Source organism: Mytilus californianus, unplaced genomic scaffold (genome assembly GCF_021869535.1).
Source record: "Mytilus californianus isolate M0D057914Y unplaced genomic scaffold, xbMytCali1.0.p SCAF_14, whole genome shotgun sequence".
NCBI classification, from domain to species: Eukaryota; Metazoa; Mollusca; class Bivalvia; order Mytilida; family Mytilidae; genus Mytilus; species Mytilus californianus.
Genome location: NW_026262626.1, coordinates 16,116,702 through 16,143,505, shown reverse-complemented (window position 1 = coordinate 16,143,505; position 26,804 = coordinate 16,116,702). Strand labels below are relative to the sequence as shown.

General features: G+C 30.7%; 1 protein-coding gene across 1 annotated transcript in view; it reads left to right on the top strand.

Annotated features, from left to right (window-relative positions):
- The window catches only part of LOC127724285 (uncharacterized), a 30,172-nt gene extending 4,542 nt beyond the window's left edge, over positions 1 to 25,630 (top strand). The window contains exons 2-9 of the mRNA XM_052231208.1: positions 1,396 to 2,413; positions 4,511 to 4,733; positions 12,072 to 12,461; positions 13,307 to 13,924; positions 15,823 to 16,059; positions 17,376 to 17,562; positions 18,560 to 18,899; positions 21,119 to 25,630. Coding sequence (XP_052087168.1) covers positions 1,415 to 2,413; positions 4,511 to 4,733; positions 12,072 to 12,461; positions 13,307 to 13,924; positions 15,823 to 16,059; positions 17,376 to 17,562; positions 18,560 to 18,899; positions 21,119 to 21,343 — 3,219 coding nt within the window. The 5' untranslated portion in view covers positions 1,396 to 1,414 and the 3' untranslated portion in view covers positions 21,344 to 25,630. The remainder of the gene's footprint in view (positions 1 to 1,395; positions 2,414 to 4,510; positions 4,734 to 12,071; positions 12,462 to 13,306; positions 13,925 to 15,822; positions 16,060 to 17,375; positions 17,563 to 18,559; positions 18,900 to 21,118) is intronic.
- Positions 25,631 to 26,804: the final 1,174 nt, after the last annotated feature.

Below are 26,804 nucleotides of genomic sequence, written 5' to 3'. Positions count from 1 at the left end.
GTGTGATGGGATTGCTTCCCTTAGTAAATGTGGTAGATACTTAGTCAGCCATAAGCGGTTGAGATAAGGAAGTACTTCTTTAGCTCAGTCGGTATACACACTGCCTTGAAACACAGAGGTCCCGGTGGAGACAAGCAATTTTATAAAGAAATTCATACTCTCCGGTTACAGTATAAATGAAATCCATTTGGTGTTGTTGGGCCTATTTTGAAAAGAATGAAATTAAAGTCAATATTGATGTTGCTGTATATCATATTTGTTTTTCGTTCATTATTTTGTACAAAAATCGGGCTGTTAGTTTTCTCGTTTGAATTGTTTTACATTTGTCATTTTGGGCCCTTTTATAGCTGAATATGCACTATGGGTTTTACTCATTGTTGAAGGCTGTACGGTGACCTATAGTTGTTAATGTCTGTGTCATTTGGTCTCTTGTGGAGAGTTTTCTCATTAGCAATCATACCACATCATCTTATTTTTGTATAGTCCAACTTCACTTTACGTTTTTTTTTACAACTTGTTCACCCTAAACTTTGAACATTGCTATGTTTTCTTTACAAATACAATATCGTCAAATCTGCTTTAAAGGTCAATAGTACTAAGCAAATACATGTCTGGTCAGGTCACCCTCTTCTTGTAACTTTGTAGTAATACCTATGCATTTTTAACCTTAATTCAAAGGTCATCTCCCATTTAAGGTCAGTTTTTTTCTGGTCTCAAGCTTAAGGGTGACCTTTATATAAAGATTTGACTGTATATCCCAATGCATAGTAAAATAATTTTTGATATTTTAAATAGTTGTGCGATGATTTAACTAAACTGTTTAAGGAGGCACCTTTACACCCCTTTTAACACTAAAATAGATATAGCTTTTATTCTATTGATATAAAGGTTTAATTTTGACAATAAAAATTGGGAAACAATTAATTGTATTGATTAGTTAATTAAGATCTGTGGATTTAAACAGATTGTTGAAAGATTTATAAGATAGGAACTGCTAAGTTTCAATAAATCATATACCGGTATAACATTACTTAATTACGGTAACCAAAACTATATAATTCATTATATAATTGAAGTTCCCTAGTTACAACAAAACTTGGAGATTTAAGCTTTCCTTTGTTTAAAAGTGAAAAAAAAGAAACAGTCAAAATTCCATAACTGAAAAGGTACTATATTGATATTTTTCTTTGATGAATATATATAACTATGCAAATCTTGTTATTAACTTATTACTGATTTATGAAGAGTCTTTTAAAAATGACTTGCAATTTCTTTTCACTATTCATTGAAATAAAAAATGTAACCTAATATTTTGACTGTTTGAGTTTTCTACTACATTTGTACTTTGTATGTGTAAAAATTAAAAGTTTTTCAAAAAACTGTTTTTTTTCTCAGGTACATTAACTGTTGAAAGATGGCAATAATACCTCCAGAATTGAAGGGTATTCCCACAATATTTGGAGAGGTGCTAGAGAAAAATGTCACATTTTGTATTGATACATCTGGAAGTATGTACAAAAGTCTTGATGTTGTCAAGGAACATTTGATAGAAACATTACTAAAACATGCTAACAAGCCACCACCTAGGTCTTTCAACATCTTAGAATTCAATTCTGATGTCACACAATGGGCAGATAAAATGGTTAAGTGTTCACCACAAACTGTGACTGTTGCTACAGATTGGATTAAAAATTTAACCCCTAAAACGGGGACTAATACCCAGGGTGCTTTGCTGACGGCTTTGTCAGATTCGGCATGTGGAGCTGTGTATATTGTGACAGATGGATTAGCTGATCAACACCCGGTGGACATTTTAGATAGTGTATACGATGCAGCTAGGGGACGTCCCATTCACTGTATTTATCTGAGTTCTGAGGAACGTACTGACAGCGTTGCAGTAGAATTGTTGGAAGATCTAGCCGTGGAATCTTATGGTTCATTTCATATTATAACATTAACAACACATGGATGTGTTGAACGAATAACACCAATTTATCGTGCAGATCATGCTGCAGAACGCTTAGTAAGAACAGCTAATGGTACAATTCATAGCCAGGACAAAATGTGCAGTATGTCAACATCACTTGCAGTGGACCCCGAAGAGAGTCTGTACCTAACACCACGAGTCAATGCATTTGGGCATTATGCCCCATATTTAGACCCTGTTTATCCTTATCAATATCCTGGGCATGCTCCATGGTTACCATGGAACGCCTATCCATTTAGGTATTATTATCCACATGGCTGGAGCAGATATCGTCCAGCAAGGAATTATTTGAAAGCAAAAGATGCCATGTTAGAGAGCATTGAAGGTGATCTCTCTCCTGCAGCTGGTGCCCTGTTGATTGGTAAAAGTGTGCTGGCTCGTAGAATGGATGATGGATATTTTTACCAGGGAACTGTCAAAAGTCAGGTAAGCAAGTTGTTAATATTCACATGTCCCCTGATGAGGTCTTGAGAAATGAAAGTTTCAAGTAAGATCATTGTTGGATACTCTGTAAAGAGCTTGAAGACGGGAGGCATTTACAGTTTTGGATGTTTGATTTAAGATTACAGGGTGCTGGCGAAAACTAACAAAAAGACGGAAAAGAAAAAAAGGAAATTGTAAATTGTTTTATTTATATTAGAGAAAGATGATGAGAACATGAGTAGGTTATTGAAATTATGTTTTTATTTTTTTTTATTAATGTGTGAAAGAATATGAATAAGTTTTTTTTAAAGTAAACAGTTTACTGGGAAAATATATGTATTTACTGTTTCTAAATTGATAGTAATAGAAGTAACTAAATTAAGTAAAAGACAAAAAAGAAAACATGTTTAATAAGAATTTGCTTGTGAAAATTGTGTGAAATTTGGTTTTAATCTGCTGACTGTTGGAGTTTAAAAACTTCCAGACTGCTAGAAAATAAAAGAAAAGTCTATTGATTGAAAAATCAATATGTATACAATATGTATAATTCTGTTTCAACTTAGCTATCAATTAAAAAACCTTCAGACTAATTTTTAAAAGACATATTATATCATTTTACTATTCATATATATATTATGTCATAAAGCATGCACTGTTGAAAATCCAGTCTTTTTTTTTAAATGCCTCACCCAGGTGAACAACCAAACACATACTAAAATGTCTATAGCCAGCTAAGTGCAACAAATGGCTTCCTATAAAAAATGAATAGACAAAGATCTTTATTTATGATAACTGCATTGTATAGGTTAATAAATCATGGTAAACTCTTTGTTGATATCCAATTTTAAATAGCGTAATGCAGGCAACAACGTGTTATCCCATAGTGAACAGCTTCAAATATTTCATATCAAGTTTTGAACATGTTAAGTTTACTTTTGCCAAGTTTTGGTATACTTGTATAATAAGTTATGAAATTAAGACATTACTTTTCTTAGGTATTGATAACTGAATATAGTTTGAAATAAATACTAATGAAATATAAGCATTTTTAGTAATTTATTTTTAAACAGTACACTACCCAAAACATGACAAATGTACAAGCTTGTGCAGCTAAAATTATATTGTCTGTTAATTGTCATAGATTCACAGAAATAATATTCAAACATCTAACATCAGCTAGGCAGTTGAAATTGTGAATTATCTCCCTTATTTAAAAACTGTCTAACTGTCTAAATTGATATTATATTTCTCTTTTAGTATTAAAAAAACAGATTTTGATTTTTGAAAGTTTAAACCTACATATGTCTGCATAAAAACAAGCTTTATAATTAAATGGACAGTATTTTTTTTGTCTAGAAAAAAACAATGAACAGCTTATCACGAGAAAACAATTTTTTAGATTTTTAAAACCTTTATTTGTAGTCTTTATTTTTTCAAAGGGGGAGAGGGATAACAATCGAAAAAATATATCTCTTACATAAATATGTTATGCCCTGTTGTTTATCAGGGTTCTCACGAAGGTGAGTCCATGAGTCCTGGACTCATGAAAATCTGTCTAGACTCACCATTTTCAAAACTTGTGAGTCCAAAGATGCATCAAGATTGAAATATTTTGTATAAACTGAACACTCATATCATCATTTTATAGCAAAAGTTTAAAAGAAATCTGAATTTGATATTGTTTCATTGCTCTTTTAGCATGTTTAGGTCATGGAGACTAATTCACTAAAATGATAAATTATGTTGCAATAAAATATCTTCTTCTTACTGTTGGACTCACCATGGCTAAAAATTGCAAGTCCCTGGACTCGCTTTCAAAAATCCTTCGTGAGAACCCTGGTTTATGGTTGTTATTTTTTAATACTAGTATACAAATACTGCATCAATGATCATTAAAAGCATACCAATTGTATGGTAGGATATATATTGGGTTGTGGAATTTTCAATCTCATTAAAAGCAGCTATTAGTTTTAGCTACAATACTCTCTACCCTGTTAGAGGTAGTGTAGTGATCACAACATCAGATTTTTGTCAGATTGTGTTATATATTTATCTATGTTTTCCTAAAAGTCCTTTATTTTATTCTTTTTTTTTATTTAGATTTTGTCAGACAAATTCCTGGTTGCATTTGGTCCATGTAAACACGGTAAATACAAGGACACTACATATCAAGATACATACGTTTATGACATCATCGATTATGAGGACGCTAAACGACACACAATTCTGGCTGCCGATCGTGTGCTAGCACCTTGGGAAGCGGATGGTGAAAGATTTGCTCCAGGAATAGTCATTGATGGGCATGAGAAAAGACAAGCCCCAGGTTAGTTTTTTAAGGTATTCTTAGTGACCATAATCAAAACAAACATCAAATAATAAATAGTATGTAATGCAAATAAATCATGTAATGGTCATGCTTAGGAAAATTTTTCAACATTGTTTAAATCCTTTAAAGGAGAGTATAAGGAACCAGCAGATCCTTATTTGGTCCAAAATATGGTGTCAGATAACAATTCATGTCAAGTCACAACCCTGTTGAAATAATATTAGAATATAATGTTCTTATTTTGAAAATTATAGCAGTTCTAAAAGTAACCGTGTATTGGTTCTAATGTTAATCATTGCATTACTTATAAGAGGGCTGGGTCTAATAGCTAGGGAGTACAGAAAAGAGAATAATGACCAAATAAATTTTTGAATAGAGAAAAATGAGCATAAAAAAAGAATAGAGAATAATTGGATACAAAAGTATAAAGAATAACTGTGGAATATAAAAGTACTGTGGATTCATATATTTTTATGGGTACCAGTAATTGTGGATTAACATGATTAAAGAAAACTTGCATTTTTCGTGGATATTTGATTTTATGGTTTTACAAAAGTCTATACAAGCCTATAGAAAATTTGTACTTGTTGAACATTTTAATTTGTGTTTCATCAGTACCTACGAAATCAACGAAAATTGGTATCTTACGAATAATAATGAATTCACAGTATAGAATAATACAATATTTGCTGATTACAGAAATGAACCATGTACAGATTAAAGAATTAATCTAAAAGTAAAGCAATTTTTGTGAGAACTTTTACAGAATAAGTGTTTCTTTTAAGAATAAAGAAAAATGCCCCAAAATATTAAATGAAAGACCCAAATCCAGACTCTCTTATATTGTTAATGGTTTTTGGTCTTGGAATAATGTGATAATGACAAATCTATAATGTTGCTGTTTACTTTATTTCCAACGTCTTAGATTAAGGACAATTCATTGTATAGATCGACACATGTCTGTTATTAGTGAACATGTGTTGACCTCTAGATCTCTTTTTGTTTTTTGTATCCTTGGGTTGCTGTCTCATTAATGTAAACCCCCATCTCTCATTTGATACACCTGAAAAATATTTAGATAGTTTTAGAAAGAACTTGTGACAAAGTAAAATGGTTTAATTGTAGTTTCCGAAATTTTAAATTCTCCATATTCGTATGATAAAGGCTGTTTTTTAAAATAAAAAAAGTGATAGACATTCTGAAATATATATAATGTAGGCCGTATCTATGTAACTAAAACACGTTTGTATAACACTTCAGTTAAAAGCAACTGTGAAATTTAAATGTCAGGTTATGATTCCCTTTCAAACATACTATCTTTCATATATTTGTCTTTTAATATTTACATTTTATTTGATAAATATATGTGGACAGATAAAGTCTGAAGATGTTTTACATAGAATTAGAACTATGTAGATCTTGTTGCCATAAACAGTCTGAACTGAAATAAGGATTGTAAGATGTGTTCAGCAGTCTTTTCACCATTTTATTGATTTTTCTTGTTTTATGCTTTTGTCATGGAGTGGTTGAAGCATATTTTCTTTACAAAGGTTTCTTCCATTCTATTTTTCAAGTTAACTTTTTTTTCAGGAAATTTTTTGTTGTGCCTACAGTTGAAGGGGCATTGGCTACGATTTCGACAAAAATTAAAAAATGCAATCTTTTTTGTTTCAAGTATTAATAATAGCCGAATTTGAAATAATGTTTTATCATAAGCAGTCAGTTTGGTCCAAATTTGTCAAAATAGGCTCAAAAACATCGCTGATGTATTATTGACTTGCAAGTCAATAATTTAACCTCATTGAATCCGTATTCATGTGACCTTCAATTTAACCCTTTAGTTAGAGATGGGTTACGCATATACTAGGGAGGTTCAGCTATTAAAAAGGAATAGAATGTCAACATTGAAAGTAAAACAAGGGTAAACCATTTGGTTTACTGATTTGGTTCACAAGAAATCATTTTTATGCAGGTAAAAACTATCATTAACATATATTTTGATCTATTATATGAAATCAAACAGACCTAGAAAATTACAATTGCATGTGTTCTCTATCTATTTATATTTATGTTTATATCGGGTTATATGACCATCTGCAGTTTTCAGAGGTCATCTCGATAGTTAATTAGATGATGTGTAGCCTAAAATACACACGAAATGTTGATACATATTATCGAGTCCATGCATTGTTTTAGACTTTTTGTAATTTTGATATTCGTTTTAGTATGTTATTAATTTGAATCAAATTGACAAACATGAAATTGACAGTTGGATGATAAGCATTTTACTTTTCACCAATTCAGGTAGCCAAGTATTCTAGATACATGTAGCTGAAGTACTAATATTGCTTCTCTAAAAATTGCACTTAGATTACAGGTATACACCATATCAATATTTAGAACCTATATTTGACATTACAGACAAAGATAAACTTTAGCCCCCCCCCCCCCAAAAAAAAAATACATTGTATACGTGGAACATGCTAGAAATATTTGTCTTTTAATTAATTTAAGCTATAAATTATATACATGTAGATTAAATATATTTTAAATGTTTTTCTTTCCTTCCATACCATATACTGGTATACTGTTGTATATATCTGGATTGAAATAAGATAATGATATAACAGAGCACATGTAAATTGATTGTGGAAAATATACATTGTACTGTAGGTGTTAATGGATTCAATGAAATAAGGTATACAAGAAAGGTAATGTTAGTCTCTGTAATAGGATCAACATCTTTTTCTAAAAAAGATTAAAAAAAAAAATTAAATGTTATTTTTTATTTCAAAAAGTATTTATAAATTTGATGCATATAATGCAGTTTTTTTTCTAAATGAAATATGTAATAAAAATTAAAATATGTTAAAAAATGAAAACCCTAGTAGTGCCTCTTGACAAGTTTCACAGTCTTAACCAAACAATGATTGATTTTTCTTTTTCTGTTATGTATAATAGGTTTAATATTTGATGAGCATTAGATATATAGATTTACCTATATTTATTAAGTTAATAATCAGTATGCAATCATACATATTTCTTTTGTCCTTGATCTTTGTACTATTTTTGCATTTACTTTTAAATTCCAGAGAGATTTAAATTAATTTGTAATCCATTTTTTGATACATGTACAATTTCTTATTATGAATGCATGTTCTTTAACTTTCTTTATGTTATACATGGACAGAATTACTAGGATATTAACAGAAATAAAATAATACATGTATATAAATTTCTATCATGGGAAAGGCAGCAGTGGTCAAGTGGTCTAAACAATTCAGCTTTCACTATTTGGTTAATACCCAGGTTCTGAGTCTGACCCCGTCCCCATAGGAAAGATGCTTTTGACTTCAATCTTAATTAACTAGGATTGCAATTTATGGTCTGTGTATCTCTCCACAAAAAAAAAGAGTGCTGAAAGTGGTATTAAACACCAACAGTCAATCAATCATTTATCATGGGAATATAAGGAAAATAGTCAGTCATTAAACAATCAATCATTTATCATGAGAATGTAAGGAAAATAGTCAGTCATCAAACAATCAATCATTTATCATGAGAATATAAGGAAAATAGTCAATCATTAAACAATCAATCATTATCATGGGAATATAAGGAAAATAGTCAGTCATTAAACAACCAATCATTTATCATGGGAATATAAGGAAAATAGTCAATCATTAAACAATCAATCATTATCATGGGAATATAAGGAAAATAGTCAGTCATTAAACAACCAATCATTTATCATGGGAATATAAGGAAAATAGTCAATCATTAAACAATCAATCATTTATCATGGAAATATAAGGAAAATAGTCAGTCATTAAACAATCAATCATTTATCATGGGAATATAATGAAAATAGTCAGTCATTAAACAATCAATCATTTATCATGGGAATATAATGAAAATAGTCAGTCATTAAACAATCAATCATTTATCATGGGAATATAATGAAAATAGTCAGTCATTAAACAATCAATCATTTATCATGGGAATATAATGAAAATAGTCAGTCATTAAACAATCAATCATTTATCATGGGAATATAATGAAAATAGTCAGTCATTAAACAATCAATCATTTATCATGGGAATATAAGGAAAATAGTCAGTCATTAAACAATCAATCATTTATCATGGGAATATAATGAAAATAGTCAGTCATTAAACAATCAATCATTTATCATGGGAATATAAGGAAAATAGTCAATCAAAGGAAATTAATACTTATATAAGTTATATGAGTAAAAAAGTCATATTTTCTTCTTTTCTTGATTTTTTTTTGACTATATTTCTATGAGTGTTTAATTGTCTGTCACAAATCATAAATGTATAATTTCATGAACAATGAATATTTCATTTGTCTGTTATCTTCAAAACACTGCAAAGATTAAGGGGAGATTATTCAAATGTTGAAATGAAAATTAAAATCTTTTTACATCCTCAAGTAAATAAATATGACTTGTATAAGTATTGCCACTGACTGAAAGTTTTAGTCATGGGGTATTATCACATATTGTTTGATTCTTACATGAATGGGGGCCTTGGTGGCTGAGTGGTCTCTTTGACGCATTCCCCATTTCCATTCTCAATTTTCAACTTCACTGAGGTTGTGAGTTCCAACCCCGCACAGGGCAGGTGCACTTTATTCCAATCTTAATTAACTAGGATTGTCAGTTTTCCTACAAATGGTCAGTGGTTCTCTCCGGGCACTCTGGCTTCCTCCACCAATTAAAGGTGACCGTAACAAAATATATCTGTCATTTGAATGATATTAGATATATATATTACAAATAACAATGAGACAGCATCCATACAAAATAATTCAATAATTATTCCTTTTGTAAAGGTCTCTAAACATTTATGTTTGTTATTTGATGTTAAGATAACAAACATTAAAATGTAGCCAAAATTTTATTAACAGATATTCAGAAGAAAGTGTACAATAGTTTTTCTCCAAACATTGGTCCTTAATTGAAAAAAAATAAAGAATTTTTGCTTTAAAGCTGAAATAAAAGTATAACAGTTATCAATGTAACTTTAAAGATTTTGACCTGGTACCCTAAATTGGGATATTTTTGCTGTTTTCATATTATGGTTTATTTGATGCCTATAGAATGAAGATGAAAGATTTTCACATATTCTTTGCAAGTTCTTCTGAACAAATGACAAAATCAGAAAAGAATTAATTGGGTAAACTATACAGAAAACAAAGTTTTTATGGATGGAACATTTAAAATTTGCCCTAAATTTATCAAGCAGCTAAATACAATTTGTAGATTTAAAATTGGAAACTCTATTCCTCTTGTGTCCATTCTATTGCATGGATATTCTGTGGTACTATACCATCATGGCTTATCTAGTAAGCTTGTTTCAATTTGTGAAGACCTAAATTAGATTTTTTTTACCAACTGCTATTCATGTTGTCTTTTAGAAAGAGTCATTGTTGATTTATGTAAGGAATTTACTTCCATTGGCCTCTTGAAGTGTTGTCATCTTCATCTGACACAAGCATGATGGCTTTTAGCTGTGTATTATTAAAATATATGAATGTATTGTTTTTTTAATATTAAATGATCTTTTAAAGTTTTAGCCATAATATAACTCAAATCATGTGTTGATAAAGCACAAGTGTCCTTTTGAAAAAGCGCAAATATCCTTTTCTTTTAAAGCACAAAAATCATAAAAATTAAAGGGCAAATGTCCATTTACATAAAGTGCAAATGTCCTTTCAAAATGCACAAATGTCCCTCACCGGATTTAATTGGAAGAGAAAAAACAACAATGGTGCTAATTATATAATTAGTAAGATCGAATGGTGTGACAGTTTAATTGATGGCCTCTTGTACTTTATTACCAGATTAATAGATTAATGTAACAACTTAACACTTGGGTTAATAAAATGTAAACTTTAATTAATCTACCTTGGTCAAAATATTATAATCAAATATGATCTGATTTAATTTATTAGATTATTCTTTTCTTCTTACAATCATAACAGTTTTTGTCTTAACTAGTCAACATTACAATTAATCGAACAAATAATTCCATTATTCTAAATTCTAATTATACGATATTGATGCAAAATGCCAAAATTTTAAACACCAGAACTAAATTAACAGCTACCTTTTCAAAAGAAAAAAAAAAGCCTGAAACCAAAATATCCCAATTTACGGAAAGCATGCAGTTTATAGCAAATGAAGATGTTTTGATAGGTAGAAAATAATAAATGTGTCCACAATATTCCTATTAAATTATAAACCATTGAGGGGTGAAATAAAACTTTGGAAGAAGTTTTTCAGTCAGATTAACTTTAAGATTATAAATAGGATCTTTTGGAGATTGCAGAGTTCTTGAATAGCTTTTTGATAATTCAAATTCAATATTTGTGCAGTTGTTAGGAAATTTAAATGATTCATACTAGCATGGCACTGAACCATGTCATGACCATGAAATTAGAATTTAAATATTTCTATTTGGTATCAATGTTATCTGAATACATTAAAGGTATGGAGCGAGAAGTTTTCTTAAAAGTTTAACATGACCGATGACTTTGTTTTTATTTTAATGTTTATCACTACATCTTACTTGATGAATTAAATATATTGAAGCGTTTTAATGATTAATATCCCTTGAATATTCTTAGAATATTTTAGAGGTTTAAAATTTTTATTCGGTCAGAAATTAAACATAAATTTCACAGAATATTCTGGTCTAACATAATGTTTAAGTAAAAAAACAAATCAAACTGATTAGAATTTATAAAATATTATTTTAGCCTAGAAGTGTAATGAACCATGACCTATAGTTGTCTACATCTTTGTCATTTGGTCTCTGGTTAAGAGTGGTCTCATTGGCAATCATACCATCTCTCTTATTTTTATATATTAAACAGCAAACAATGATTTTATTTCAATAAGATCAGAAATAAACTGAATATTATATGATTGAGCATGTTAATCAGATTAAATTAGGGACAGTAGTATATGCTTAAACACATTAATCAGATTAAACTGGGGACAGTATTATTATGATTGAACACATCAATCAGATTAATCTGGGGACAGTAGTATATGATTTAACACATTAATCAGATTAAACTGGGGACAGATAACTCACAAACTGACTTTTATGTAAGTTTTGTGAGTTAGCAGCCCAGTTTACACACACACTCTAGAAAAAAATGTTTATAATTGTCAGTCCAATCAAAAAATTTTATAATTTTTTTCCTTTTCAATTTCAACTTTCTTGGAACTCCAGGATTCTATTCATGTCATTGAAATTGGATTATAAAAATAATCAGTTTTTATACTAAATCCCTTTACAGGTCCTGAAGATGATGTTTTAACAGTAACATTTTCAAATGGTAAGACATCTCAAGTTCCTCCACATACTGCAATATGGACACCAACAACTGTGTACGAACGATTAGCCTTAGAACTTAAAATGCCAAAAGAAGCAAGAGAGAAACTCCAATCTCAAGATGAATATCCAAAAGAGTCTTTACCAGGGTATCCTACATCAGGGCCAGAGGCAGAGCCAGAAGAATTTGGAAAAGCCCCACCATTTGAGTTCGATTTAGACCCAATGGTTTTGGAAACAAGACCATGGCTTAGGCCTTACATACATGTACCTTTGGGACAGACCTTAGGCCAGACAATGACACAGAGAACAAAATCTGCTGTCCAGAGTGAGGAAATTAGTAAACTTGTTCCTGGTTAGTGTTTTAATAAATACTTTTGTTACGAATAGTTAAAATTGAAATCAATTTTAATGCATCAACATATTATCATTATTTTAACATAAGCTCAGTCATCAGTGTAAGATGTAAATTTTCATTTTTGCTCTGCATCATTAACTGTGCAGTCGTTTTGATACCAACAAACAAAAAGAAAAACATATGTATACAAGAAGTAAATATGACATTATATTATACTGGGGAAAAATATTCTGGCTGAAATTTTATTCGTTATCTTGACAAGGGGTATGTGCCTAAATTAAGGACAATTAATGCTGAAATTGGGTTACTCCAGTATGAAAAAACTGTTAATAAGTTTGGTTTCATCTGACAGCTCAGAGGATATAAACATTTGACAGAAAATATGAGCCAATATCAGCCGTGAAGATCCTGAATAATATATAGTCTCCGTTGTCACAATATTGTTGCTATGGGGGTTCCTTTTTATAATAAAATTGAGAATGGAAATGGGGAATATGTCAAAGAGACAACAACCCGACCAAAGAGCAGATAACAGCCGAAGGCCACCAATGGGTCTTAAACGCAGCTGGCCTTCTTTTTTTTCATGATCATTGATTTTCATGGATTCAGGAAAAATCTGTTTTTTTATACATGTTTTGTTGTTTTGAAAAAGTCTGCTTTCAAGCCTATAGAAAACTTGTATTTAGTTGAAAACAGGAATGTTTGGTTTAACTTTACCAATGAAAACAACAAAATTAGCATCCGACTTATAGTTTAAAACCCACAGTATTTTCCATTGAAACAGAATGGTTATTCATGGAACAATAATGACATAAATTTACACAAGTCTAATTATTTTGCAGGAACAACACTTACAAATGGGGAGCTTGAACAAAAAATAAGTATGCAACTGAATGAACATAAACAATTACTTGATGAGCAAGAAAAAGAAAAGGAAGGAAAAGATAAGGAAGAAACATATTTAGGAGTATCAGACAAGCAAAAAGAAGAACAAAGAGTAAGAGAGGAAGCTTTACAGCTAAGACAAGAAAGAGAAAGGGCAGAACTACGAGAGAAAGAAAGAATAGAAATGCATAGACGAGAAGAAGAAAGAAGGAGAGATGAGCAAGAAAGACAAAGGTTTCTGGAAGAACTAAGAAGAAAAGAAGAAGTAATTTCTGGAAAAAGACATCTAACAGAAACTGAGGAGATAGAAAATAGATTACAGGAGCAGAAATTGGCAGACGCATATGGTGAATGGAAATCGGCAGAATGGGAATTAGCATTGGAAACGGAAAGATTGGAACATATAGCCAGACTTGAAGAAATTGAAAAGTTACGTGAACTTGGTGGTGATAGATTATTGCAAAAGAGACAAAAACAAGAAGAAAATATGTTTAAAAAGTCTGTATCATTCAGGGGAGATAATGAAGTCAAAAGAGAACGACCACAGTCAGCACAAGTTCTTAGGTCTGATACCGGTATGTTTTTTTTTAAGCTTTATTGTTACATCTATAACACTAAAGATGTCATCAGTGATTATTTTAAAAGCTTTTAATCAAAACAAATATAATAAACTGCATATGCCTAAGTAATAAAAACAAAAATTCAGAATTTTTTAAAATTTTTATATGCATATATATAAATTAAAATGTTGTAAAAATGCTGATATTTAATGTTCTGAGTTACATAATTAACTTTCACAAAATTTAACGACAACATCCATTTTCCTGCTGGTTTCACTATTCATCATCAGGGATTATATAGATTTAGATATTCAAATGTTGTTGCTCATAATAATTTGCTACTTGTTAAACAACTATGATAAATATTCATGCATATTCAGAATAAGAACAAATAAAACAATGGATCTCATTAATAGTTTCTGCAACTTAGTAAGAATGGAATAAACATCAGTTACTTTCAACTTCCACTAGAGAGAGAGAATATGTTGATTAGGGATAGAAATTTTGCCTTGCAGCAAGTCACCTTTTTTTCCAGCTAGGAAACTTCAGTATGCAGAAGTTCAATGAAGTTGTTAAGAATCTCCCAATATGAGGCATCATCTTATAAATTTTAAACTAAAAAATAAAACACAACATATTTTAAATATGTTGAAGTTGATTGTAAAGTGGGGGATACCTTAGGCCACACTTAAAAATATTTTGGTTTGCCCAAACCCTACCCAAAGGTAGAGACAGTGGGTAGGAAGGTAGGCATTTTCTTTTTCTTTTTTCGACAAAGAGAAATTGAAGTATCAGACGTTTTTGTCGAGCCTTCGACTTTAGTCGAAAAAGCGAGACATAGCGATCCTACATTCCGTCGGCGTCATCGTCGGCAGCGTCCACAAATATTCACTCTGTGGTTAAAGTTTTTGAAATTTTAATAACTTTCTTAAACTATCCTGGATTTCTACCAAACTTGGACAGAAGCTTGTTTATGATCATAAGAAGTTATCCAGAAGTAAATTTTGTAAAAATAAAATTCCTGTTTTTCCGTATTTTACTTGTAAATGTACTTAGTATTTCTGCCGGGAAACATTACATTCACTCTGTGGTTAAAGTTTTTAAAATTCTAATAACTTTCTTAAACTATCCTGGATTTGTACCAAACTTGGACAGAAGCTTGTTTATGATCATAAGATAGTATCCAGAAGTAAATTTGTTAAAAAAGAAAAATCATTTTTTCCGTATTTTACTTATAAATGGACTTAGTTTTTCTGCCAGGAAACAATACATTCACTCTGTGGTTAAAGTTTTTAAAATTTTAATAACTTTCTTAAACTGTCCTGGATTTGTACCAAACTTGGACAGAAGCTTGCTTATGATCAAAAGCTAGTATCTAGAAGGAAATTTTGTTAAAATTTTGTACCTGTTTATCCGTATTTTACTTATAAATGGACTTAGTTTTTCTTCCAGTTAACATTAAATACAGTCTGCAGTTAAAGTTTTTAAAACATTTATTAGATTCATAAACTATCCTGGATTTATACCAAACTTGGACAGAAGCTTCTTACAATCAAAAGATAGTATCTAAAGGAATATTTTTATTGATTTTTTTTCTCATTTTTGTTGAGCCTGCGATTAACAGCAAAAGTAGGCGAGACACTGGGTTCCTCGGAACCCTTACAAATTTTTTAGTCTTCATGCCTATCTGATTAAAAAAAAACTTTTTCACATCAGGACAATAAAACATTTTGAGTAGGCAGCTATTTTCTGGGTAGGTAGGGTTAGGGCAAACAAACGTATTCTTTTTTATGGCCTTAAATGTAATATATTTAAGTATACTGTGGATTAGGATAAAATTGTTTTATTGCTGATATTGTTGATTTTTTTTTTTCATTTACATTCCTCAGCTTATTAGGTCTGTTTTGTTGTAGGTGAAGAACAGTTTGACTACAGAAGATTTGCTGTTGATGACATGGATATGTCCAGGAGGAGCAGATTAGGTCTTTATCGTCGCTCAAGAAAGAAGTCCCCTCAGCGACCTCCATGGAAAAAATATTGGAAGAGCGATACTGCTCCTGAGATCATTGCACCAAATACACATGGTGCATTCAGGGAAACAGCTCTGCAATGTCCTTTAGAAGCTAGAGATCAAAGAGGTCCATATGTGGGTAAGGAGTTTATCACTTTTGACTTTGTTCATTTGGAAATCTAAATATGGAGCCAAATTCTGGGTTGTCTAAATGTTAGACAATAGATATTTCTTAAACTTCTGTAAAATACTTCTTGGTCAATTTTCTTTCAAATTTCAATATAAGATCTGGGGGTCACAGACCTTTTTTTTTTGTTAGAATACATAGAAATTAACGAAATCACAGATATTTTATATGAGTTAAAAATGGGAAACTTAATTTTTCCTTATTGAGGAAACATTAAACAATAAAATTGGTTAAAACTTAATGAGAGAATTGCTTCTCATAAATACTTCCGAAATATCAAATAAAAATAGGGAGGGTCACAGGCTTTTAAAGGTTTTTTTTCATAAAATTTAAAATACACTTAACAGCACTTTAATTTTTTTGATAATTTAATCTTATTTCAAGTTTTAGATGTTTCTGTTGTATATTGAATGATACCTTGTAAAGTGTTTTACAAACCAAAAAAATATTTTTGCAACATGCCCAGAAGGGATGCTAAAAAAAGACACCCAAATTACCTTAAAGGATCAGTAAACATTTCGCATTACATTTCAAAGGTTTTTTTTTGCACAAATGAAAAAGAAAAGAAAAACATTAAAGAATTTTAAATCAGATTTGTAATGGCTTAGGATAGTGTAATATGATGAAAATAAAGAATATAAAGGGTGCATCCCTTTAAAAACCTGAAAAAAGAGTTTTGAAATAACTGCTTTGAAAGGCATATAACATGTGACTTGTTTAAACATCCCTTACTTTTATAAATATTGTTCTAGCAGAATTTTGGTTGTAACCAGGGGGCATTTGTATTATACTGCCACATCCTGTTTTTAAAAATCAGCATGATTAATATAAATTCAGAAATTAATGAATCCTTGACCACTGGCAAAATTGGGAAATATAATAAATGTGATTGAAAAAATTTCATGATGGGAAATCACTACTGAAATTATGAATGTCAGTTTTTTTTAATACTGTCACCCTTTTTGCATTTATAAAAACATCGCAATCATTTCTGAATTGACAGTACTATGCCACACAATAAACATTTTTTTGTCATTTTACAGCTGAATGGGGAAGTCCTATGTTTAAGTATGTAGATAACTATGCCACACAATAAGCATTTTTATGTCATTTTACAGCTGAATGGGGAAGTCCTATGTTTAAGTATGTAGATAACTATGCCACACAATAAACATTTGTTTGTCATTTTACAGCTGAATGGGGAAGTCCTATGTTTAAGTATGTAGATAACTATGCCACACAATAAACATTTGTTTGTCATTTTACAGCTGAATGGGGAAGTCCTATGTTTAAGTATGTAGATAACTATGCCACACATGACTATTCCAATTCTGTTGAATTACTTATGAAGCACCCACAACCACCTCCACCAAGTAGGACGAGGGTAGAAGTCAAACGACAGGTTGTACAGAGACATCCAGCAGAAGAGAAGGAGGAAAGACGAATGAATTTTAGGTATAATATTTGTTATAACCTTTCAACCTATGTCTAGTTCTGTTTTCTAACAACATGTTGGCTCTGCTTGTTATCCAGATTGTCCAAAAAAAAATTAAGCCCAAGATTGTTCTGACATCTGGCCATTTTTTTAGATTTGTTGGGGCTGTTTGACATCAGTGCGCTGTCCATATAGAAAAGATGGAAATTGCTGACCAAGACTTGGGGCAGCAAGTTTCTATCTTGAAATTGTAAAAGATTCTTTTTCAAATAAATAATTCATGAATCCTTTGATATGTTATTCCTTAAAAAAACCGTCAGACATTGGATCAATCTTGGACTAAAAAAGGGTACGAGCAGCCATTTTTCAGGAGAGAGGTACCTGTAAAAGTAGACTCACTTTTTATGATACTCTATATAACTCAGCCTTAAATTAAGGACAATGTTAAAATAAACAGTGACCATATCTTACTTGTAATGATATAATGGTACAGTCAAACCTGCTAAAAATTGAAAAAAAAACAAAGGATATGGGGTATCCATCCATGACACAAAATCAGTACATGCACACAAAAACATGAAAAAGCAAAGGAACAGTGCTTTTATTGCTGCTCTTCATCTGAAGGTCACCTCTATTAAGCGAAAACTTGTCTTGACAGGTCACCCTCTTTTTTGTCCAACTGAAGTAATGCCTATGCATTTTAAACCTCAATTTAATTATCTCTTAACCTCTCCTATAAGGTCAATTTTCTCTGTTCCCAAAGATGACCTATATATACAGGTTTGACTGTGTTTTGAAAAGAAAGGTAAAATTATATAAAAAAAAAAATTGTGGATAATTAGAAACAATGTGTTTTCATGGATATCTGATTTCATGGTTTTGGCAAAGTCTGCATACAAGCTAATAGAAAATTTGTATTTATTTCGTTGAACATTTAATTCGTGATAAACCTACTCCAATGAAATCTGCAAAAATTGGTATCCATCGAAAAATAATTTGACTAAATAATTTTTTCAGGAGGCAGCAGGTAATAAATAGACAGCAAGCGTGGGACAAAAGGTCAAGGCAAGAAGACAGCATGAAAGAATTGATGCAAGACCAACATCGTGAGCGTGTAATCGCTCAACTAGAACGTGACCACCAACGTCAGATCAAAGAACAAGAAACTGTAGAAAAAGCTAGGGAAGCTAAGAAACACATCAGTGCTGAGATACGGTCAAAGATTGAGGCTAATCAGCTGAAAGAGAGAGAAAGAGACCAACAACGAATAGATGCTTTGAGGCAGAGGAGAGAAAGAAGGGAGGCAATTCAGGGACAACGAGCAAGAGAGGTGGAGCAAGTCGAAAAGAAAAGACAGGTATGAATAAATAGATTCACATGACATTTCCTTTTTCTAAGAATGAAAGAACTTTTCTTGCATGACAAATACAAATATTGTCTTTAAAACATTTGAGCCTTAGAACAAATTTTAAGGAAGCAAGATTAAACTACATTTTCTCATCTTTTAGTTTGAGTAGCATAAAACTTTATATATAATGTATTTCCAATAAATGCATCTATATTGTTTTATCCTTCAATTCGAAATAAATGCCAAGTATTTTGTATCTTTGTTTTTTCAAACATTAATTAACCCTTACCATGCTGAGCCCGTCATATGACCGGATTACCCAAACCACCGTTATTTGGCTCCAATGGCTCTCCATACTTTTAGAGGTCAACTTTATGATACTTATTTCGAAATTGATGCATGTTCCCTCAACCTGAGGCTATCTATTGTCATGTTTCTCATGTTTAAGTTGCATTTTGAGCTCAAATACGAACATGGAAAATTGAAATCGGATAAATCTGGTTTTTCTGGAGGGGTGGGCTTCCCTTCGGTGTCTTACACAGGAAGTTCAGAGGCCTAAAACTTTCAAAAATAGTGTAAACCCGCAGGTATATATCTACTGATCATAATTATTATTTAAGTACACAGAGGAAACGACTACTTCAGGTTTCAGGTCCAGTTGAAGTTCAAAAATTGGAAAAAATCGTGAAATTCCGTATTTTTTGCCCTAATGACCTTCTTTAGACTGGTGTTCCCAGATCAGTTTTACTCCAACTTAAGAACTGTTGGGGTTAATGTGTTTACTGGGGTCCACTGTACATGCAGACTACAGCTGGATACCTATATCAGCATCCCTCGGTCTTTGGGGTCAAGAAATAGGACGAAAAATCGTCAAAAATGATGCTTTTTGCACCTGATGACCAACTTTGGGGCAAGTTCCCGCGCAACCACCCCCTCCTCCTCACCCCAAACACCCTGCCCCGTGCTCCCCTACCTTATATTTAAAGGAATCAATACGCAGGTAAAGCTCATTTGCATATAATTTGCATATTTTTGCAAATAAACGAAAATTAGACATTTTCAGAAAACAATTCAGCATGGTAAGGGTTAACATTACTTGGATTCAGACTGCTAAGTGAAATGTAAATTAAAATGTGACAGAAACAGTAATTTGAACATCACAATTGGTGCAGGATATTAACAGGATACCAGATCAGGATATCCATGTATAATATATGTTTATTGCATGAGTTTATTTGTATAAAATTGCTGATTGTAGGATAAGAAATATAGATGGGTACTTAAGTTAAATTCAAAACAAATAGAAAGTTACAAAAAAAAAATAGATGATGACAGACATACATATACATGTGAATGAACGAAATTTTTTCTATTGTAAATAATAGAAACATTTATTTTAAATGGGCTTAAAATTTTGTGGTTTTGTCTACATTTCTATTTACTGGGTAATATAAAAAAAACTGGTCTGAATCTTTCAGAGGATTCAGTGCTAAATTATAAGTGCAATATATAAAAGATATGTGCAAGACATTATACTTAAGTTTATAAGTTCAATTGTTAGTGGCAATTATTATAAAGTCTATAAATTTGAGAAAGTATTGGTCCAACAACTCTAATGAATACATGAACACACAAAGACAATTGTGAAAAGTTTTCTGAATAAAATTTATAGATAATTCTCCAACAATTCATAAATTGCCAGAACTATCTAAATTTGACAATCTGTCAACATGAAATATTAAATTTTTTTTTTAAATATATTCAACTAATATTAAGAGTACACATTATTATTATATCATGTTTTTTTTTAAAAATTGATTATATTCTGTCTAAATAGAATTATTAGAGACAAGAAGTAGATTTTTTTATCCTCTGAAAATGACTCTCAATGTTTTTCTGTATAAAAAAGTATATTTAACAATAATACTTAGACATTATATCACTTCCTTTACTATTCTGTTTCAAAATCAGCTTAGAAAAATCATATTGCCCAGTATTGCCCAGTATAACTCATTTTAAAGAGTATTGCCTGGATGTGGGTTTTCCAGCCCTGGTAAATACTTTGCCATTCCTGACCCAGTATGTTAAAGTAATATTTTTGTAAGTTAAAATTTGTTGGAGTTTTGATCTCATGAATAAAGACTATTCACTAAATATATAGAATTAAAACCCAAACTTAAACTTCTGTTTTTATAATATTTACAGATATGTTTTTGTTATGATTTTAGGAAGTTAAAGAGAAAAACTCACAAGCCAGATGGGATTCCCACCATCAAAGACTTATATATGAAGATAACCAAAATCATACAGAAGAATGTAGGGTGAGAGCAGCCAAAATAAATCGCATTCAGCATTTCCGTAAATTGGAAGAACACGGACAAATGAGGAAGGATGCTAGAATTGGTATTACTAATCAACACATAGCAATGTACCAATCTCAAGTGTTACCATAAATGAATTGTTCATTAGGTCAAAGGTGACGGTCAAATTTTATTTGTATACTAGTCTGTTTGAAAATGTAGAATAATGCTTTTAGATAACACCACTGAATGTGTTAAATGTCTTAGGAAACTAACAAAAGAAGACTTCGTTGTTTGCAATTTTACAAGTACTAGGTAGATTATGAATATGAATTATTTTTTAAAATTAGCTTTAGAAAAATAGGCTCTTTATTTTTAATCAGTAATTATTAGACCCAAAACAAATAATCATAATTTCTGATAAGATATACTAGCTTTCTTTTGCAAGAGATTCACAAAATCCTTTAAGCTTATATAGATTCTAAAGGATTATGGGTAATTTTATTGTTAGTACTTACAACTGAAAAAAAAAAATCGCAGTTATGGTTTAATTTCCATTGTTTATGATGTTGTTGCCTAATCAGCATTTTTTGTGTACACTTTTAAAAAAAATTACCTGGAATGCTTCAAATTCTGAAATTTTGAATTACAGCAGAGGACACTGTTTGATATTTCAAATCTAAGTTATCTCCCTTATATAGTAACTATTTGGTGGTATTTTCTGTCTCAATGTAAATAAGTAGAATGACCTAGATTTAATATTGTAATGTGCACAGATGCCTTATAGATTTAATTGCTCAGTTTTTGGAAGAGCTAAATGAATATGTATATTTTTATATATGACTCCAGCAAGAATGTGATAGTGTTATAAGAAGTTCATTTTATGTGATGACATGTGATAATAAACATTTTTATAAAATATGTAATTGTAAAAATCTTTGAGAATATTATTCCAATTTAATGTTACTCTATAGATCATTTAAAAGGCTAGATTTGAAAAAAATCAAATTATGGGGAAAATAGATGGAAATGAATAGAAAACAAATATAAATGAATAGAAAACAAATAGAAATGAATAGAAAACTTATATTGATGAATAGAAATCTAGTATTGATGAATAAAAAAATGATATTGACGAATAGAAAACAAGTATCAGAATAGAAAATAAATAGAAATGAACAAAAATTCAATTTTGAAACAGAATTTCAAAATGTATCATTAGTTTTTTTTACCATAAATATTCTCATTCATTTCAACTCTTACTTTCATTTGTCATTATGTATTCCAATTTGGAAAATTTGTGGTTTATTCATGTAAAAATGCAATTTTCTCATTTAATTATCATTACCCAGTGTGTCAGTCATACATTTATTTGTTATAGAATAAGAAAATGTCTGTGAATATAACATACTTCAAAGATGTAAAATGTTGAAAAGAAAAAAAAAATAATTGTGATTTCTTTTTTAAATTCAGAAAATATAATATTTTATTGTATAATGAACTACAAGATTTTTAGTTATTTGAAAAAAATATATTAAAATCATTTAAAAAAGTCTAATTGGGGAACACACTTTTAGAAAAAGGTGTAGGTGTTTTAAAAATACATAACTACCATTAAGATTAAACAAATATTGTTTAAGAATAGTTTTAATCATGTAATAAGGTACTGTCAGTTTCTTATAATTTTATACAATTTTTATAAATATGATATGTAAATGAAGACGACATAAAATATTACGTTTTCTGTTATACCGGTAAAATCTCTTATGATATTTCTTATGATGATTCATCATTTCTGACCTATGTTATTTCATGGATTACTTTTGTAATAAATTTCTTTAGAAGTGTTCAGCATCACAGTTTCACATCAGAGTTCATTTGAAAACCTCTGTATGATGTCCAGGGCTATTTTTAGTTTTATGTGTAGAGTGATTGACACACATTCAGTCAAATCCTGTAACTTCAATTCTTGTTAGTCCATGCATTTTCGCTGATGTAATATCAAGTGATCAGACTAATAGGATGAACAGAATTACCGGCAGACGTTGTGAATCATTTCATTGCTGATGATGAGGAATTTTTTAAAGGCTTAAATAATCAAAATACCGTCCAAGATAGTTGTCATTATTGAATGTTTCCCCCTTAAAAGTTTGTTGTTCTTTACCTGTTTGTGTTTAGATTCATATTGTTTCATGTTAAATGGAAGTAGGATTACATATAGGGTACTAAATGGTCATCAGTATTCCATAAACTTACAGATCTTCAAATGTGACTGAATTTGTCCATAACATTCAATGAATCCATGAATATCTAAGGAAATTTGCTTGTTATTTTAATTACTACTTTTTCTTAGTTCCTGATAAATTTGCTGAATGGAAATTTACTCATTATATGCATTTTTATCCTTGTATTAAACTCGTTATTATGATTGAATTTGAATGTTTGGTTTAAAAGAAAGTTTGGATATTGTCCTGTAACTCTGACATGTAAACTTCCCCTAGAAGTGATATAACATGATATCCATTCAGTATTTCAGTATAATGTTGTTTAAATGTTAATATTTTACTCTTTTTAGCAAATATTGTCAGTGATGTCCTGCAACCAAGAAGCTTAAATGAATAAAACATTACAATAAATGGTTGATAGAATTAACATAGACAATTTTCATGATATTTCCATCATCCTTTTAAACTTTGAAAAAATGTGTATATATTAGAATCCAGTTGTAGTACAATTGCCTTGTTTTAAAAATAGAATAGATTTTTCACTTTTATGTACCCAGTTTTTTAAGTAGAAAATTTTGTTCCAGTTTTGATGTCAAAATTATCATACACAGGATGACATTTGTTGTCCTTAGCAGCCATGTCAGCAAACGTACATATAACTATCCTGAAAACTTCAGTTAACCCTAACTTGAGAGTCCAATTTGAATTAAATGAGTTAAAGGAAAATGATAGAACCACAAAATCAAGGACTGTAAAATATTTCAGAATTTCATAGAAATCTTGCAGAAGTGCATAGATCACATTACAGAAAGTTGATTCTGTTCAAGGATATTTTATACCTGTCTAACAGGTTTTTTTTAAAATTGTATTTTACTTTTTTCCCGAAGGTTGACATAAAGTTCACAACCAGTGGCGGATCCAGGGGGGGGGGGGGGGTTTCGAGGGTTGAAACCCCCCTTTTTTTTGACGATCAATGCATTTGAATGGGGACATATAGTTGGAACCCCCCCTTTATCCTGGGTTAGGAACCCCCCCCCCCCTTTTATTAATGACTGGATGTGCCCCTGACAACTAAAGATCATCATAAAAAGCAACATTGACCATTTATTACTTTTGCTAACCAGATCCAATTTGTGAAGATATTTTTGACATACAGAACTTGAGACAAAATGATTTTATTGCTATTTGGGACTGTTGGTCAAGTGAACTGGAATATGACATACTGACATCATGCAAACATTAAGTTTTGCACTGTGACATCAGACATTTAATCTTGTGACTTCAAATTATATGGGAATGCCAATGATATCCAGTAATTGCAGACAAATAGCAATAAGATGTATGGATTTTGCTTTGCTCAACACATTCCAGTATTTATATTTGTCAGCTTTAGGTAGAGATTTCGATTTGTTGTTTTTAACATGCATTCATGTGTAATACAGGTAGTAGAAGCCAAAATCTCACTAGAAATGTTTTAGTGCTATTATACTCTATAAATTTAATTGAACATAAATAATTCCCAAATGAATTCTTATAGAAATACTTTTTCTAGTGTATTTCTAATTGATTTAAAAAAGGTTTACCAGAAGGGAATTTTAAATGAGTTTACAATATTAAATAGATGTTTCAAATAAATTAGCAATTGTACAATACCTACTAGATTTTATTAGTACTTTCCTATTTTATCAGCTGAGTTATTATTTGAAGCACCCTTTTGAACAAGCTCCTATTTACTTATATTTAAACAGTTTGAGGGAAAGTGGAAGTGTAAGTTAAATTTGATTTTTAATATAGCCAGATATAACATTAGGGCTCTTTGTCAGTTAGAATTTGAATTAAAAACATCTCTGCAAGTCAGGTCTTTTTTTTTTCGAAAATCAAAATCTTTTTTCCTGTTCTTTATTCATTGTAGCAACTTAAGTAAACACAAGGTGGGACTAGAATGATAGATGAAAGAACATTTATTTTACATTGGACTGGTATCCTAATAAAATGGAGAGGAATGCAGTCATTAAAAATTACACAATAATCAGCCCCACCTCCTGTTTATTAAAGTTGTTAAATATTGTTATGTTTATGTGTTGTTTATCTGTTAACTATGTCTGTTAACTATGTCTGTGATAATTGTGGTGTTTATTCACCAGATCAGGATTTTTATAGCTGATTGCTTGAAATAGATTCTGTTGTAGAAAATAAAAGTGAAAACATAAAAAAATGTGTTGTTTTGTCTTACCTGAAACGAATGGGGAGATGTATTTATTTATGCTTATCTGGCACTGTAGGTGACCGTTACAGTGTAATTTATTATATGTTTATTTTATATTCAAAAGAAAGAATGGCCTGTTGCAAGACAAAATTCCAGTTTTTCTGTGACAGTCCACATTTTCCGCCATTCATCCCTGCCTTCCCACCTTTCAGAACTTACCTATTGTATTAGTTGTTAATAATTTCTCGTTTTGAAAATACATAAAAAAAATTGCCACTGAATGTTGAGCAAGCAACAATTAATCATTCAATCAAATAAAGAATAGTCTATTTATTGCATACAGACATATGTTCTTAAGTTTGGGTCTGGCATATGACCGTTGACCGTGGAACTCCAAACATTGTTCAATGATCAAATGAAAAAAAAATTTATCACACGATCTCTCGAAATGCCTTGAGTAATACCTTAACTATATTTGGTAAATAGAATCATTGCAAGGTGCTTATTTCCATTTGACAGAGCTTACCTGAATTTGCCTCCTTTTCATTGAAGCTCCTCGATGGATTCGTAGTAGCCTGCTTGTCTTGAGTGCGGGAAGTCATTGATTCGAACCATGGCCGGATCAAACTAGACTTGAATATTAATATTTGCTGCTTTTTCATTAAGCACTTGGCATTAAAGAGTAAGAGCAAAGATTAGTTGGCTTTAGTCGGAATAATGTGTCTGGGTAAGGTGACATGTCTTACTGTGGACTGTAACATTATAAACTGTTACCTACAAAATCCAGCTCAGCATGTCGGTCTAGTACACAGTAGGTTTAAGTTCATATCTGACGATCATGTTCTCGTCCTGAATATGCGTTTAATTTGTCACAGGAAGGAAAACATCCATTAATCCATCTTTTTCATGATTCTTTGTTAAATGTGAAGACCCCACTTTCAGTTCATGTAATAGGTCTACAATATTTGGTCTATAAATTCAATATAAGGTGTATAGGTTCATATTAGATCATATTACAGGGTACATGACTTTGGTCTCTTTTATGGTTTACTGACCATTGTTTAGTTTTCATGATATATTATAGAGGCAGCAGTAGCTTACTAAGGTTACAGTCTAATAAATCCATTAAGAAGATACAAATCATGGAATCGCTTGAACTGCAAACTGTAAAATAACAAAAATA